Source organism: Phyllostomus discolor, chromosome 11 (assembly GCF_004126475.2).
Source record: "Phyllostomus discolor isolate MPI-MPIP mPhyDis1 chromosome 11, mPhyDis1.pri.v3, whole genome shotgun sequence".
Lineage (NCBI taxonomy): Eukaryota > Metazoa > Chordata > Mammalia > Chiroptera > Phyllostomidae > Phyllostomus > Phyllostomus discolor.
The window spans coordinates 4,604,664-4,618,975 of record NC_040913.2 but is presented as its reverse complement, the minus strand read 5'-3'; the positions used below and the strand labels follow the sequence as shown (position 1 = coordinate 4,618,975).

The 14,312-nt window shown below is 50.9% G+C and overlaps 1 protein-coding gene and 1 long non-coding RNA gene across 2 annotated transcripts in view; one reads left to right on the top strand and one right to left on the bottom strand.

Annotated features, from left to right (window-relative positions):
- The first annotated feature begins 1,737 nt into the window (after positions 1-1,737).
- MED4 (mediator complex subunit 4) overlaps positions 1,738-14,312 on the top strand; it is a 14,076-nt gene continuing 1,501 nt past the window's right edge. The window contains exons 1-6 of the mRNA XM_028526751.2: positions 1,738-1,902; positions 4,135-4,201; positions 9,013-9,183; positions 11,175-11,232; positions 12,404-12,490; positions 13,520-13,651. Of these exons, the coding sequence (XP_028382552.1) occupies positions 1,778-1,902; positions 4,135-4,201; positions 9,013-9,183; positions 11,175-11,232; positions 12,404-12,490; positions 13,520-13,651 (640 nt within the window). The 5' untranslated portion in view covers positions 1,738-1,777. The remainder of the gene's footprint in view (positions 1,903-4,134; positions 4,202-9,012; positions 9,184-11,174; positions 11,233-12,403; positions 12,491-13,519; positions 13,652-14,312) is intronic.
- Positions 9,178-14,312, bottom strand: part of LOC118497295 — a 25,123-nt gene continuing 19,988 nt past the window's right edge. The window contains exon 3 of the long non-coding RNA XR_004899819.1: positions 9,178-9,522. This is a non-coding gene — a long non-coding RNA (uncharacterized LOC118497295). The remainder of the gene's footprint in view (positions 9,523-14,312) is intronic.

The following is a 14,312-nucleotide window of genomic DNA, read 5'->3' as shown; positions in this document are numbered from 1 at the left end:
ACCTGTCCTGTGGAGCTCGTGACAGAACTCAGTACCTTTGACACTGTCAGGAAAGTTACATGAGTTCATTTTTTAAATATATTTTATTGATTATGCTATTACAGTTGTCTCGTTCTGTGTAGGTTTCTCCCTGAATGAAATCATGCTATCATAAGAGAATAAATCAGGCTTCTGGATTAGACAGCAGTTGCTATGAATGAGTTTTTTCGCATGAGGCCTGAGGGGGTTTTCAACCATGGGACAGGACGCTGGGATGAGGGGCACGGCTACTCCTGCTCATTCCTGGGTGTCAACAGCCCAGGAAACCTGTGCCCGACATCTGTCCATCGTATCTTTGATAACGCAGCTTGGTCTGATACAGAACTTCCCATCTCCCACGCCGTTATAACTTTGGGCTTTCCTGGTGGGTAAGGTCCACTTCGACACTGTTCTCCCCCAGAAAAGTGGGCTGAGGTATCATTTTGGCGTTGACAACCAGGAGGTCTGATTTTGAATATGCGCTACAATGACTACTTTAACTATTCTCATCAACCACCCCTCACATACGACATCGATTCATCCTGTTCAACCATCATCTTGAACAACGAGCACTGCGTTTTGCTGGGACACGCATGACTGTAAAGATGGATGATAAAAGTGTGGGAGCAGTCTGAGCGTCCATCAGCAGTTGAAAGGGTAAGCACACGTGGTCTGTACATACGATGGAACATTACTCGGCCTTAAAAAGGAAGGAAGTCCTGACACTTGCTACAATGTGGGTGAGCCTTAAGGACGCTATGCTAAGTGAAACACGCCGGGGATAAAGACTGTATGGTTGATTCCATTTATCTGAGGTACCCAGAGGAGCCAGATTCCGAGTCAGAAAGTATAGTGGTGATTTCCAAGGGCTGTGGGGAAGGGGAAGGGGATGCTGTTGTGCAATAGGAAGGGTGTTTCAGTGTTACAGGATGAAAGGATTTCTGGAGCTGGGTGGTGGGTGATAGCTCGAGAATGAATGTATTCAATATTTATTTTTATTTTGTTTATTTTTTAAAGATTTTATTTATTTATTTTTAGAGAGGGAAGGGAGGGAGAAAGAGAGGGAGAGAGAAACATCAATATGCGGTTGCTGGGGTCATGGCCTGCAACCCAGGCATGTGCCCTGACTGGGAATCGAACCTGCGACACTTTGGTTCACAGCCCGCACTCAATCCACTGAGCTAGCCAGCCAGGGCTTGAATGTATTCAATATTTACTACTGAATCTTACACTCAAACATGGTTCACACCGTAAACTTTGTTATGTGTATCTTACCACCATAAAGAAAAACTGGAGGAAAAACAAGAAGGATTATGGTTCCCCTGCCACGGTGCTTCCACCCTCATGAGAGGCCAAGCAGCCGAACGGGAATAGTGTTAAGGGAATGCAGATTAAATAGAGGTTCACACTGCGGAGACACAGTCCGTTTCACGAAGAAGCTGTCACAAGAGTTAGGCCATCGCATACTTCCTTCCACTGCCTAAATGCGTGCAGAAGCCTTCCATTCCAGCTTGCAGAACAAAAGTTTGCGCTGAACTTGACCGTGTAGCATCTGCCGGTCCTCGGGCTTGAGACCCGAGAAGCCCTTCCGGCCCAGCAGATGGCGCCGGCGTCCGCAGTGCACCTCCAGCCCCACAGGGGGCGCTCTGTCCGGACCTCACCGCCCCTCCTCGGTGGTCCTGCCCTTCGTCCGCAGAGCCTGCCCCCTGTACTCGCCAGCGCGCAGGCGCGCAGAAGCCGCGTCGGGCTCGTGGGAAGCATGGCGGCCTCCTCGCTGGCGGAGAAGGAGAAGGAGCGGCCGGCTGGCGGCTCGGGGGCGGCGTGCGGGAACAGCACGCGCGAGCGGCTGCTGTCTGCGCTGGAGGACCTGGAGGTCTTGTCGAGGTAAGGCCGGAGGCCTGAGGGTCGGGCCGGGCTGGGTCCGGGGCACTGACTCCGGACCGGCCGGGCGCGGGGACTAGCGCTGGGTTCGGGGTCTCGGCCGCGAGGAAGACGCCGGCGCGCGGAGGTCGTGGTCGTAGCGTCTGTCGCCCTCCGGGGCTCCGAGACGGCATTTCCCCCGTTCGAGGACCTGTTAGTGATGACGGTGACCCTAGCACCCCAAGACTGTCAGAGCCATAGCGGACCTTAGTGATCGCCGGGGCGAGTCCCTTCGACGGCGGCGGGTGCGGAGCGACGGGAGAACGGAGTGACCGCGCGCCTCGGGGTCAACGAGGAGTTGCCCCCTCTTTGCCAACGGGGGAGACAGGCGGGCAACAGGGACGCAGCAGCCGAGTTTACGGGCTCCGGGAGCCCTGGGACGCGGTCCGGGTCCCCCGGCGTCCCGGGGGAAGGACTGGCCGTATGGGAGGAACGCGGCGGCCGGATTGATTCCCTGGCTGGCGCGTAGCCGGACCGCCGAGTACACACGACGCGGGCGGGCACTGGTTCGGGATGGCTGGACGCGTCCTGCGCCGCAGAGGCGTCGGATGAGATCCGGGTCCGCCTTATTCCGTCTTCTTTAGGGAGAGTGGTCAGTGGTAGCCCCTCTTAATGTCCTCACGTCCACTCGGATGTTAAAATGATTTTGCTCAGATTTGACCTTTTGTTCCCATCCCCACTATTTTACATCGCCATCATAAGTCTTTATTTATTTTGAGAGAAGAACATGGATTTGCGGTTCCGCCCATCCATGCACTCATTAGTTGATTCTTGCCCGTGCCCTGACCCGGGGGCCCGATCATAGATCTTACTTCATGTAGCCTCCCAACAGCCTTAGTTGCCTTCATGCATCTTCACTCTGTCTGTTTTGTCCAAGAGCAGACAGCTGGCTTTTTAAAGGGCATCTCAGATCACTGCCCTGCTTTGAAGCATCTGTTAGGGTCCCATTGCCCCATGGGCTGGAGTCCATATTCTCCTGCTTAGTGTGCACTAGGTGAAGCCCTCCTCCACTGTTACTTACCACCGCCTCCCTCTGCCCCCATGCCCCTCACTGCCGCCTCCCCCAGGCTCCCCAGCCCCTAGTCGGGCCTTGCCCTCCACCTCCCGCTTGATCGATCATTCATTCATCCCGCTCCGCTGTCGCCTTTTCTGCAGCCAGCATCCGCTGACAGCTTTGGAATAAATTTTTATACATTGTATGGCCAGTCAGCGTGTTATCTGCTGTGATTTAGTCCTTGCCACAGCGAGCATGATTTACCAGATTACTAGGTCAGCACACCGAGAAATGATGCGATGGAAGCACACAGACCCCGGAAGTTAAACAGCGTGTAGGTTTCCGCCGGAAGCTATGATGAACGCTGGGGCTGAGTAGTAGCGTCAGGTAGCAACTGTGAAGCTGTCCGGTCCTGCGTGATCTCTGAGAACTCTCATCTATCAGCAAGCTTGGAGCTCATATATAAATATTACCTGCCCGTCAGCCTTTCCTGCTCTATATACTAGTTTTCTTAAAGGATTGGCATCTCGACTAAATGAGCTTTCTAGACAGACAGGATTTTACTATAGTATGTAAGAATCCCTTTTGTCTGATACCTGTTTGGTTAATGTAAAAAAATTCAGTCGTGCCTGGCCAGGTGGCTCGGCGGGGGTGTCGTCCCACACAGCTAAAGGTTTGGCCTGCAGACCGCCCTAATGTAGGAGTTTTTCCTGCAGAAACCACCCCTAAGGCGTTGGCTGCCAGTTCTAGCCTGGTTTCTGTAAAGTGACGTGAGGCACCCCCTCCAGGTGTCTTTGGGCAGAGCTTGCTGAGCTTGCTGACTGTCCCCTGGCTCTCACTGTTGCCCTTTTCCAACTTCTGTGGAATCTTTCCAAGCACGTAGCTGTGGTTTTTACAGAAATGACTTTTCCGTTCACAGTCATATATCATTGCTGTTTATGTATGTGTTGGCTATCGATTTATATATAATTACAGTAGCAAGTAAAACTTTCATAAGTCAGTCTGACAACACAGCCAGCGAGAGTGCAGTGCAGCTGGTGAGGACTAGGGGGTGGTAGCCACGCGCTGGGGCTGTGGGTGCTGCCAAAGCAGCAGGGCTGGTGGAGGTGAGCTAAGGGGGCCACTCATGTATTTACTTTGTGAAGATTTTTTTGTTTTTTTGTTTTGTTTTGATTTTTTAACTTTTCCTCTCTTTTTTTAAGGGAACTCATAGAAATGCTGGCAATTTCAAGAAACCAAAAGTTGTTACAGGCTGGAGAGGAAAACCAAGTAAGTGGCTTCCTTTTTAATTCTAAACAGTACCAAAGCAAACCATAATTTCTGCAAGTTTCCTGTTTGCTTTCTGTGAGAATGGTAAAATTGGATCTTTTAAGTTACTCACTGAAACTGTTAAATTGATACATTTCTGTAGGGAAACGGTGTGCTCCAGGAACAGTCGTCGGGGGTTTCTCGGTGTTGTTTGCTGTTCCAGTTTCAGTTCCGGTCACACACTTGTTCATTTTTATCTTTTGAATCAACCGATAAAGGCTGGTTAGATGGAGAGGAAGACGGGTCCAGGAACCCAGAGGGTCAGCCCCAGGTTGTGGGACTGCTCTCCCCAAGGCAGCCTGTCAAAGATTGGAAGCGAAAGGGCCTGCAAGTGTTAATGAAGGCTCCTGGTTTTGTACACGCTGAGTTTACAGGTCGATTTCTTTTTCTTTATGCTTTTCTGTGCTTCCTGATCTTCTTCAATGAACACATTTTTTTCTGGTTTAAAACTTTTCTTTCCTTTATTTTTGTTGTTGACACTATGACAGATGTTCCCATTGCCCCCCTTTGCCCACTTCCACCCAGCCCCCACTCCCCCTTCCCCTAACCCTCCCACACTGTCGCCTGTGTCCGTGTGTCACGCATGTATGCTCTTCAGCTGATCCCTTCCCCTCATATCATCCAGCCCCCGCGCTCCCCTCCGCCCTCACAGCTGTTGGTCTGCCCCATGTGTACATGCGTCTGTTTCGGTGGTGTTCGTCAGTTTATTCTGTCCAGTAGATTCCATGAATGAGTGAGATCCTAGGGTACTTGTCTTTCTCTGACGGGCTTATTTCACTCAGCATGATGCTGTCCAGGTCCACCCATGCTGTCGCAAAAGGTAGGAGTTCCCTCCTTTTACGGCTGCGTAGTATTCCATCGGGTAAATGTACCACAGCTTTTTTTATCCACTCATCAGTTTTGGAAGATTGTATGTTTCCAGGAGTTTATCTATTTCTTCCAGGTTGTCAAATTTGTTGGCATATAGTTGTTCATAATATTTAATTACAGTCATTATATTTCTCTGGTGTCAGTTGTTACTTCTCTTTAAATTCCTATGTGTTTATTTGGGTCCTTCCTCTTTTTTTCTTGGTGAGTCTGGTTAAAGGTTTGTTGGTCTTGTTTATCTTTTCAAAGAACAACTCTTGGTTTCGCTAATCTTTTGTGTTGTTTTTTTAGACCCCGTGTCATTTAATTCTGCTCTGATCTTTATTGTCTCCTTCCTTCTGCTCACGTCGAGCTTTGTTTGTTGTTGTTTTCCAGCTCCTTTAAGTGTAAAGTTAGATTGTTCTGAGATTTTCCTGGTTTCTCTAGTGTCCTCCCGGGATCGCTTTCTCTGTGTCCCATCAGTCTGGGTTCCTGCGTTCTCAGTTTCGTTTGTTTCAAGGTAACATTTGATTCCTTCCTGTTGTTAGCCCGTGCATTGTTTAGTAACATGTCATTTAGCCTCCATGACTTAGTGCGTTTTTCAGTTTCTTTCCTGTGGTTGGTTTCCAGTTTCATGACACTGTGGTCGGAGAAGATGCTTGCATGCCAGTCCTCTGTGGCCTGAAAGGTTTCTGTTGGGAGACCTGTTGATGGTCTCATGGGAGCTCCCTTGTAGGTCATTGTCTGCTATTGAGATTTCCTCCCTGTCTTTGACCTGTGGCATTTGAACTATGATGTGCCTTGGAGTGGGCCTCTTTGGGCTCATCTTGTTTTGGGCTCTCTGTGCTTCCTGGACCTGCACGTCTTTTTCCTTCAGCAGGTTGGAGAAGATTTGGGTCATTGTTTCTTCCAGTAGGTTCTCAATCCCTCGCTTGTTCTCTCTTTTCTCCCCTTGCCCTCCTGCGATGCAGATGTTGGGATGCTTCAAGTTGCCCCTCCCCTGCCCCACCCCCAGCTTCCTTAAACTAGCCGCATTCTTTTCATTCTTTTTTCCTTTTGCTGCTTTGCTGGGTGTTTTGCATTCTTTTCATTCTTTTTTCCTTTTGCTGCTTTGCTGGGTGTTTTTTTCTAACTTCCAAATTGCTGATTTGATCCTGGGCTTCATCCAACCTACTTTTTATTCCTTCCCGTGTATTTTCTGTGTCCGATGTGGTGTTCTTCATTTCCGACCAGTTCTTTTTCTTGGTTTCTGTGTCCTTTCTCATGCTGCTGCAGTTCCCACTAGGGTCCTGGAACGTCCTTGGAACCATCACTGTGGACTCTGTGTTCGGTAGGCTGCCCGCCTCCATCTTACTTAGCTCTTTTCCTGCAGGCCCCTCCTGTTCTTTCCCTCGGGCCTGCTGCCCCGACTCCCTGTTCGGGCTGTTGTACTTGTTTCTGTGCATTAGAGCTGCTGTGACTCCCAGTCTCGGTGGGGTGGTCTTAAGTAGGAGGTGTCCAGGGGGACCCCGTGGTGCACTTTCCTTGATCTCCCGAGCTGGGTGCTCCAGGAACGTCCGAGGGTGAGTGAGTCTGGACTGCTGTGGGCCCCTTCGCGCACAGGCCCGGCCCCCAGGCTGGCCGCCTGGGAGGCTGACCCTGACCCTGACCGTGGCCTGCGAGCTACTGTGCTGGCAGTCTCCGTGCGGCACAGACGTAACTACTCAGCTGGTCTTTGCTTGGTCATTCAGGGTGACTGTTCCCCGGTTTAGTTGTATTTCCAGTTTGGTCCTGGAAAAGGTGAGTGCGAGATCCACCCCTACTCTGCCGCCATCTTGAAACATCTCTCCCGGTTCAAACATTTTATAGAGAGTACATTTTATAGCATGTGGGGGTGTTTTGCCACAATTTTTGAAAAAGCTTTTTAAGAGAAAACAGGAAGGATTAACCTTTTCAAAGATGCAGTACAGAAGACAGGGTCCGATAAACCGCTGCTCCCTACCCGGTACCCCGTGATTATCTTCATGTCGCTTCGTGCTGCGTGTGCAGGGCAGAGAAATCGGTGCGCTCTGCACGCAGGTGCCCCGGACTCGTTTCCTTCGAGGACCGACTCTCTCAACGGGGCCGGGACCAGATAAGGCTGCAAGTCGAAAAAAGCTGCTCACTTACAGGATATTAGGGTGGGATTTGTTTGTTTGTTTGTTTTCAGAAAAAGAACTTGGAGACAAATATGTTAATAGAAGAATCCCAGTTTCAGATGCTTTATTAATAAATAACATCCGTGATTCATTATGAATTTATACAGAATGAGCTAAAGTGAACTGTGAGTCCTGACTTGGTCCCCAGGCACCGAGTGAGCGCCTGCTCTGAGCCGGGCGCCCGGGCTGCTCAGGGCTTACCTGAGACCTGCACAGTCCGCTCTCGCCCTCCTGGCGCTTCGTAAGAGCGGGCGACTCTGCGAGTCCTCGTCTGCCCTTAGTGCCCAGCATTCCTGTGCAGTGTTCACCAGGACTGTTCGTATTTGAGGGCTGTGCCCAGTGAGAACCTTCTGGCCGCCACGTTATTTTTGTATTTGCATACATGCGGACTTTACAGTTAGAAGGGACCTGAGTGGTCTTCCACGTGACCTCCAGTGAGAGTGTTTCAGGGTGAAGGAAGGAGCTAAAAGTTCATGGACACGCGGGACTAGAACCCAGCTCTTCTGACTCTGGTTGAATAATGTTCTCTACTCAACGATAAAATCTGAAGAGAATTTTTCCTGCTCTCCGGTAGTACATAAAAATAGGTCAAACTGGGTAAACTTCTTACGAGTTGTCTTGGAAGTAATGTGTACTACTCGCTCTGGTGTGTGATTTCTTTTAAATAAAGCTTTTAAGGAATGGAAACCTAGCTTTCTCTCCTGTGACTTGAGAAGAATGTGGACTGTAGGCCTAGTAAATGGAATACACATTTTACAGAAAACGCTTCCTAGGGCTAATTAATGTAAGTTCTCAACAGGATGCAACTCCGTCTTTTGTGTAGCTTACACAAGCAAGAGGAACTAAACACCAAAAGGACTTGAGAGCGCGTGTCTGTGTTTCTCAGTCTTTAACACGTTTATGATAATATTTTAAAAACTGATTCTGAATTTTGACAGCAATTGCCTTTAAGATATATTACTTCCTATTAGGCAGTACAATAGGGGTATTTAGATCAGGTGGCATCTCCTGTAGTGGGGGGGTGACCACCCTTCATGGAGCCTTCCTGTGTGTACTTGGCATACATGACATCACGAGTCCTCGCGACGACTCTGAGTGCCCAGGTGCTGCTGTTCCGCCCTCTTCCCGCTGAGAAAACAGACTCCGGGGGTCAGGTGACCGTCCCTCGTCCTGCTGCTAATCCATGAGAGTCTAGAGATTTGAACCGGAACTTTCTGCTGCTTAACCTTCACAGTTACTGCCAAAATTGATTTACTGTTTTTTGAAGTCACTCTTTTATCCTATTAAAGAGGACAAGGCATTAAATCACAGGTTCTGTGTGACAGTTATATTTTTCTAACATTAGCACAAATATGTAATAAAAAAGATTTTTTAAGTTCTTGGTGCCAACTAAAATCATCTCAAGTACCAGAGTTCAGGGGAACCTCCACTGCATTATGTTTTCAAGAATAAACTTTAAAATTTTTCCTTCCCTGGGAGATGAATAAACTAGCTCCTTTTGGCATGTTGCTAGTTAGGAAAGAGTAGTTTTGTTTTGTATGAAAGAATAGAGTATAACTGCAAAAAGAAGACAATCTTAATCTGTTTTCCAAAGTAATTATAAATAGGCTATTTTTCTTTTTAATAAGGATTAACAATATCTGGAGATGTTAAAATTTTGTATCCCCAAAATTAACAGGTGGATTCTTTGTTTCATTGGAATGTAGCTGTTTAATGCTGTTACCTCCTTTAATCAACGGTGTTGCGCAGGTGCTGGAGCTGTTAATTCACAGGGACGGGGAGTTTCAAGAACTAATGAAACTGGCATTCAGTCAGGGGAAGGCCCACCGTGAGATGCAGGCTCTGGAGAAAGAAGTTGAGAAGAGAGACAGTGATATTCAGCAGCTGCAGAAACAGCTAAAGGAAGCCGAACAGATACTCGTAAGTTGGCAGTCGGGTTATTTAACAAAGATATTGTTTATTTTATCAATTTTTAAAAATTTATTTATTTTTAGAGAGGGAGGGAGGGAGGAAAAGAAAGGGAAAGAAACATCAACCAGTTGCCTCTTATACGCATCCCACCCAGCCAGCGGACCAAACCTGCAACCCAGGCATGTGCCCCGAGCGGGAATTGAACCCGGGGCCTTTAGCTTTGCAGGGCGACTCCCAGCCCACTGAGTCATGCCAGTCGAGGCTATTTAATGTATTTTTGAGAAATAAGTCTATTATTAGTATTTTGAAGTGGCAGAAACTTGATTTTCCAAGTGCGAAGGTGACAGACTGAACCACATTTTTGTTATTTAAAGATCACACAGTACTGGATTGTAGACGTGGGAAGCTTTACTGTTCTCATGTCCTGAAACAAGTATTAGTTGTTAATACTCTAAGTCTTTACTTTAGTTATAAAAATACTTGAAAACATGCACCGACTTTATAAATAAAAGTTACGTGGTTTAGTTCCCATCCTGAACAAGGTGGGGTCAGGGTAGGTGTCAAGGGTGCTGGTTTTTTCTTTTCTTCTTCGTGGCTGCTGTTTCAAAGAGGCAGTTTATTAGCCATCATTTGCCCGGTTGTTTCACTAAACATGAACGAATGTAACTGCTGTGTGGCGTCGCAGACATGGCTGGGTGTGAGTCTCGCGTGGGCCCGGCACTGCTGGCCTCCCAACCCCGGGAAATCTCTCAGAATGTGTCAAAGGGGCTGCGACACCTGGAAGCCGGAGACGTTCAGGGTGGATTAACCACTTCTGCTGGAGAAACACCCCAAGTAGATACTTCTTTAAAAATATACAATAAAATCTAGTTTTCATTGGGAAAGTGATACTTGCTTATCAAAAGATATTCAGAAAATGCAAAAAAGCAGAGGACGAAGAAATGGCCTTAGTCCCCCTGCTCAGAGACGGCCACCGTGCACCGTTCGGTGCAAGTCTCAGTCCCGGGCGTGTGTGTTTCTCCCCTTACGGCAATCAGCGGGGTGCTTGCTGGTGGGCTTTGTCACTCTTCATTAACACCTACGCATTTTCCCCATAATTGTATCCTCCTCGTTTAATTTTCTAACTTTCTGACACAGCTAATGCTTTGGTGACTGTCCTTTCGGAAAAGCTTCGTTCCTGTGCACTTCTGATTGCATTCTTCGGGTTGAGTTGTGAGGCCTGTGATCAGGCCCCGAGCTGAAGACAGTGAGCGCTGGGGTCCCCCGTAGACACCCGGCAGCCGCAGTCACGCCCACCAGGCCCCGTGCTTGGCACACGCCGCACACCGCCTGCATCATCTTGGCCTTCACGGCAGTGCTGGGTGCCAGAACCCTTTTCTCATTTTAAAGATGAAGGAACCGAGACTTGAAAGGAATGGCTTCCTTGCTCAAGGAGGATGAAAAATAGAGATGGCGTTTAACCCTAAATCTCTCCAGTGCCATACTCTTAACCACTGGGCTTGGGTGGGGAAGCGGACCCGGGGCTCCCTCACTCTGCCCGTGGTGTGTGTACCGTTGTGGGAGCTGGGGCGGTCGGGAGCAGGCAGTGAGCCGGGGCGTAGTGGTGCTGTGTGAAGGGGTGCGAGCATCCGCCCCCGAACACGCCCTGCAAACGACAAGGATGTGTAGGCGTTTTGTCCTCGGACCAGGAGAAAGGACAGTGGTCCGTGTGTCTCCTCTGTGGTGGAAGACAGAAAGAAGAAGCGTCAGTGAGCAGTCCAGTCTGTACACTGTTTCCAACAGCGAATCTGAGAATGAAGACTCGTTCAGGAATGTGTTTCTTTCCTGACGTGTAAGCGTGATGCCCGTGACACTCACTCACTGCTGCTCCAGAGTGTTCCGTGGGAGCCGTGGGGGCGTCCAGCTGGGTGTCGGCCCTGCAGGGTAAACGGTGTGAATTAAGGGAAAACTGTGCTTGATGCAGTCAGGAATAAACCCTATTTCTCCTTAATGTTCCTCAGGCAACAGCTGTGTACCAAGCAAAAGAAAAACTGAAATCCATAGAAAAGGCAAGAAAAGGTTAGTACTGTGGGAACACCAAATGACCTGAAAAAACTCAACTGTTAGTCTCAAGAAAATGATGCAAGTATTGTTAGTGACCGTTTGCTGCCGTCAGAAGGTTCCGATACATTTTCACTGTAAAGGGTCTGCTGTCTCCGGGCGCCCTGCCTGCGAACCCCGTCCTTTTTCAGGCGGTGGGCAGCAGTCACGTGCGGCCAGTTATGGCTGTGGACCGAACGTCCCCATGGAGACAGTGGGCCTGCAGAACTGGCGGGAGGAGAGGAGAGGACTGGGGGCCGAAAGCAAGCAGGAGCTGCACTGGGCTGGGAAGACAGGGCAGAGGCGGGCGGACACCCGTGGGTCCCCCGCAGTGGGGCTGAGGACCTCGCGGAGTCGGAACCGCGGCTTTGGGGCACGTGTACGTTCTGCCGGGCGGCGGCCAGCGCCCCCCCTGCCGCCCCCCTGCTGCCCTCCATCCCGTGGGGGGCCCTCCGGGTGCCTGCCGGGGTGCCTGCCAGGGTCCACGTCGCAGCGAGAGGCCTGCGTGCTCCCCCCCAGCAGCTGCAGTTGGTGACCTCAGCTCGTCTGACCCTGCTCCCCTCGTTTCAGAGAGCTGCTGGTGACACGTGGTGCATGTGCTTCCGGGCTGTGTTTAGATCTGTAAAAACACATGTACCGAGAACAGCGTGAACACGTAGGTGCACACATGTTCTAAAGACTCAGGGTGGGCCATGTGTGCTGTTCCTCACTCCCTCCCTCCCTCTCCGTGAGGGTGCGGTGGGCGTCCTCCTCCCCCAGTCGGGGCCGGGTGGCCGTGTGCGCCGCCGCCGCCGCCCTGGCGGGACGGCGAGCGAGCGCCCCTGGGGGGCGGGCACCCCGCTCTCCCTGTGTGCTGCCGCTGCTGCCTGCAGAGGAGCGCAGAGTCAGCGGGGGGGGGGGGGGGGGGGGGGCTAGGAACTGGGGTCCCTGAGCACCACACGTGGTCTCCCGGAGTTACCGCCTCCGTCACGGCAGTGGGCGTCACACTCTTCAGTTCGGACACGCACACGTGATGTACGTCCGTGACGCACACGCAGATGTCAGGGAAGGCAGGGAGCGCAGACCATGTCGTCTTCGGATGACTGAGTGTTGCGTGTAGCGGGCGTGAGCATCTTCGACCCCCGTGCTTGCCCGGCTCCCCACCCCGCAGGCGCCATCTCCTCGGAAGAGATCATCAAGTACGCGCACAGGATCAGCGCCAGCAACGCCGTGTGCGCCCCGCTGACCTGGGTTCCCGGTAAGGACGCCCCTCCCGCTGGGGTGAGCGGCTTGAGGGTTCTTGGGTGGCTGTGCGCAAAAGTAGATTAAAATGTGGAGTGCATTAAACACAGAATATGTAAATCTGTGTATCTTCAAACCTTAAAGGCTTCTAAGACTATAGGTCATGGGTTTTATCAGTTTGGTTTTCCACAGTGTCATTGCTGTTGCGGACTGTGTGTGGTTTTTTAAAAATAACAGTGAACTAGTAATCCTGACAAGCAGAGTGTGTGATGATTCTGTAGCTGTAGGGTTATGTGCCGGTTAGAACTCCGGCTGGCCAGAGGCCAACCCCTAGAGCCAGCAGGGTTCCCGCAGAGACCCCGGCCTGGGGCGCAGACTGCCCGGCCCCCGGGAGGCACAGGGGAAGCCCCGGGTCCCCGATGGCTCTCGAGTGGGGCTGGGGAGAGCTGGAGCCGGACAGGCGGCAGAGGAGCCGCGGCTGTGCCACCGGACAGCGGACGAGCCATTGGCAGGGAACAGTGTGACCTCAGCCTGAGCAACTCCCAGTGGTGGTTCGGTCCCTTTGCCAGATTAAAACAACTAAGGATAGCTACAGTGTTTGGGGTAATAGGAAGTTGGTGAGAAATATCACTGAGTAATGGTCCAAATCTGGCCAAGGTTTTATCAGTCCAAAACTGCTCCTTAGTATGCTTTTGTGGTTGGAAGTGAAGGTCATTGGCTCCTGATGGTCCACCAGACCGTTGTCCCGTACACCAGGAGGCTGCAGTTCGATTCCCCAGCTGGGGCGGGGGCGGGGGCGGGGGTCAACTGATCTACGCTTCTCTCATGTTGTCGTTTCTCTCTGTCCCTCCCCAAAATCAATAAATACATCCTCACTTAGTAGCAACTGATAGATGACCTTTGTATTCCAAAACTGAAAATACAGCTTCAGTTTTTCGAAGTGAACCGAGGAAAACCAGTACGTGGGGGGCGGGGGGAGGGGGTAACGAATGCTTAGCCACGTGTGGTCTAACTGGAAGTCTGCTGCGTTCCGGTCCTTCCCCAGGGGACCCGCGGAGACCGTACCCGACTGACCTGGAGATGAGGAGCGGGCTGCTGGGCCAGATGAACAACCCCTCCGCCAACGGCGTCAACGGCCACCTGCCCGGCGACGCACTGGCCGCAGGCCGGCTGCCAGGTGAGTCAGCGGGAGGGCGCCGGCCGCGCACTCCGCGCTCCGCTTCCTCGGGCTCAAGGACTGTTCTGGGTGGAGGTTACGGAACAGGGCAGACTGGGTTTCTCCTTCCCATTTGTGACGGTGCCGTTCTCCTCGGGCTTCTCTCGTGTTGTTCTCATGGTTCTAAACATGATCTTTTCAATTGTGGAGCATACTGTATAAACAGTAACAAATACATATGTTCAGTTTAAGGATTATAAGGTAAGGCACTCCTGAGAGACCCCCAACTTAACAAATGCATAAAAATCTTCTTGTAGGCTGTTAATAATGGTATAAAATAGCACTTTTGTGAGACTTGGTTTATTCTGAGTTTCAGCTTTCCTCAAGCTTTGCACACGGGTTTGTGCTATTCTTACAGTACTTCACGTTCCCCGTATGTTATCTTTTGTAGAAGGGGCTTGTTGGATTTGGTAGAACATTTAGAAAGTTAAGGAGAAAACTGCCCTGTTCATTGGCCACTTTTTGGTGCTTTGCCCGTGCCTTTGTGTCCCCGGAACATTCGCACCGTCCAGTGTGCTCCGGACACGCTCCGCCCCTCTGGCGTCTCACTGGGAGCACCAGTGTGAGCACGAGCCAGAGCGCGGCCTGGGACCCCCCTGCGCACCTGGTTCCCTGGGTGCTG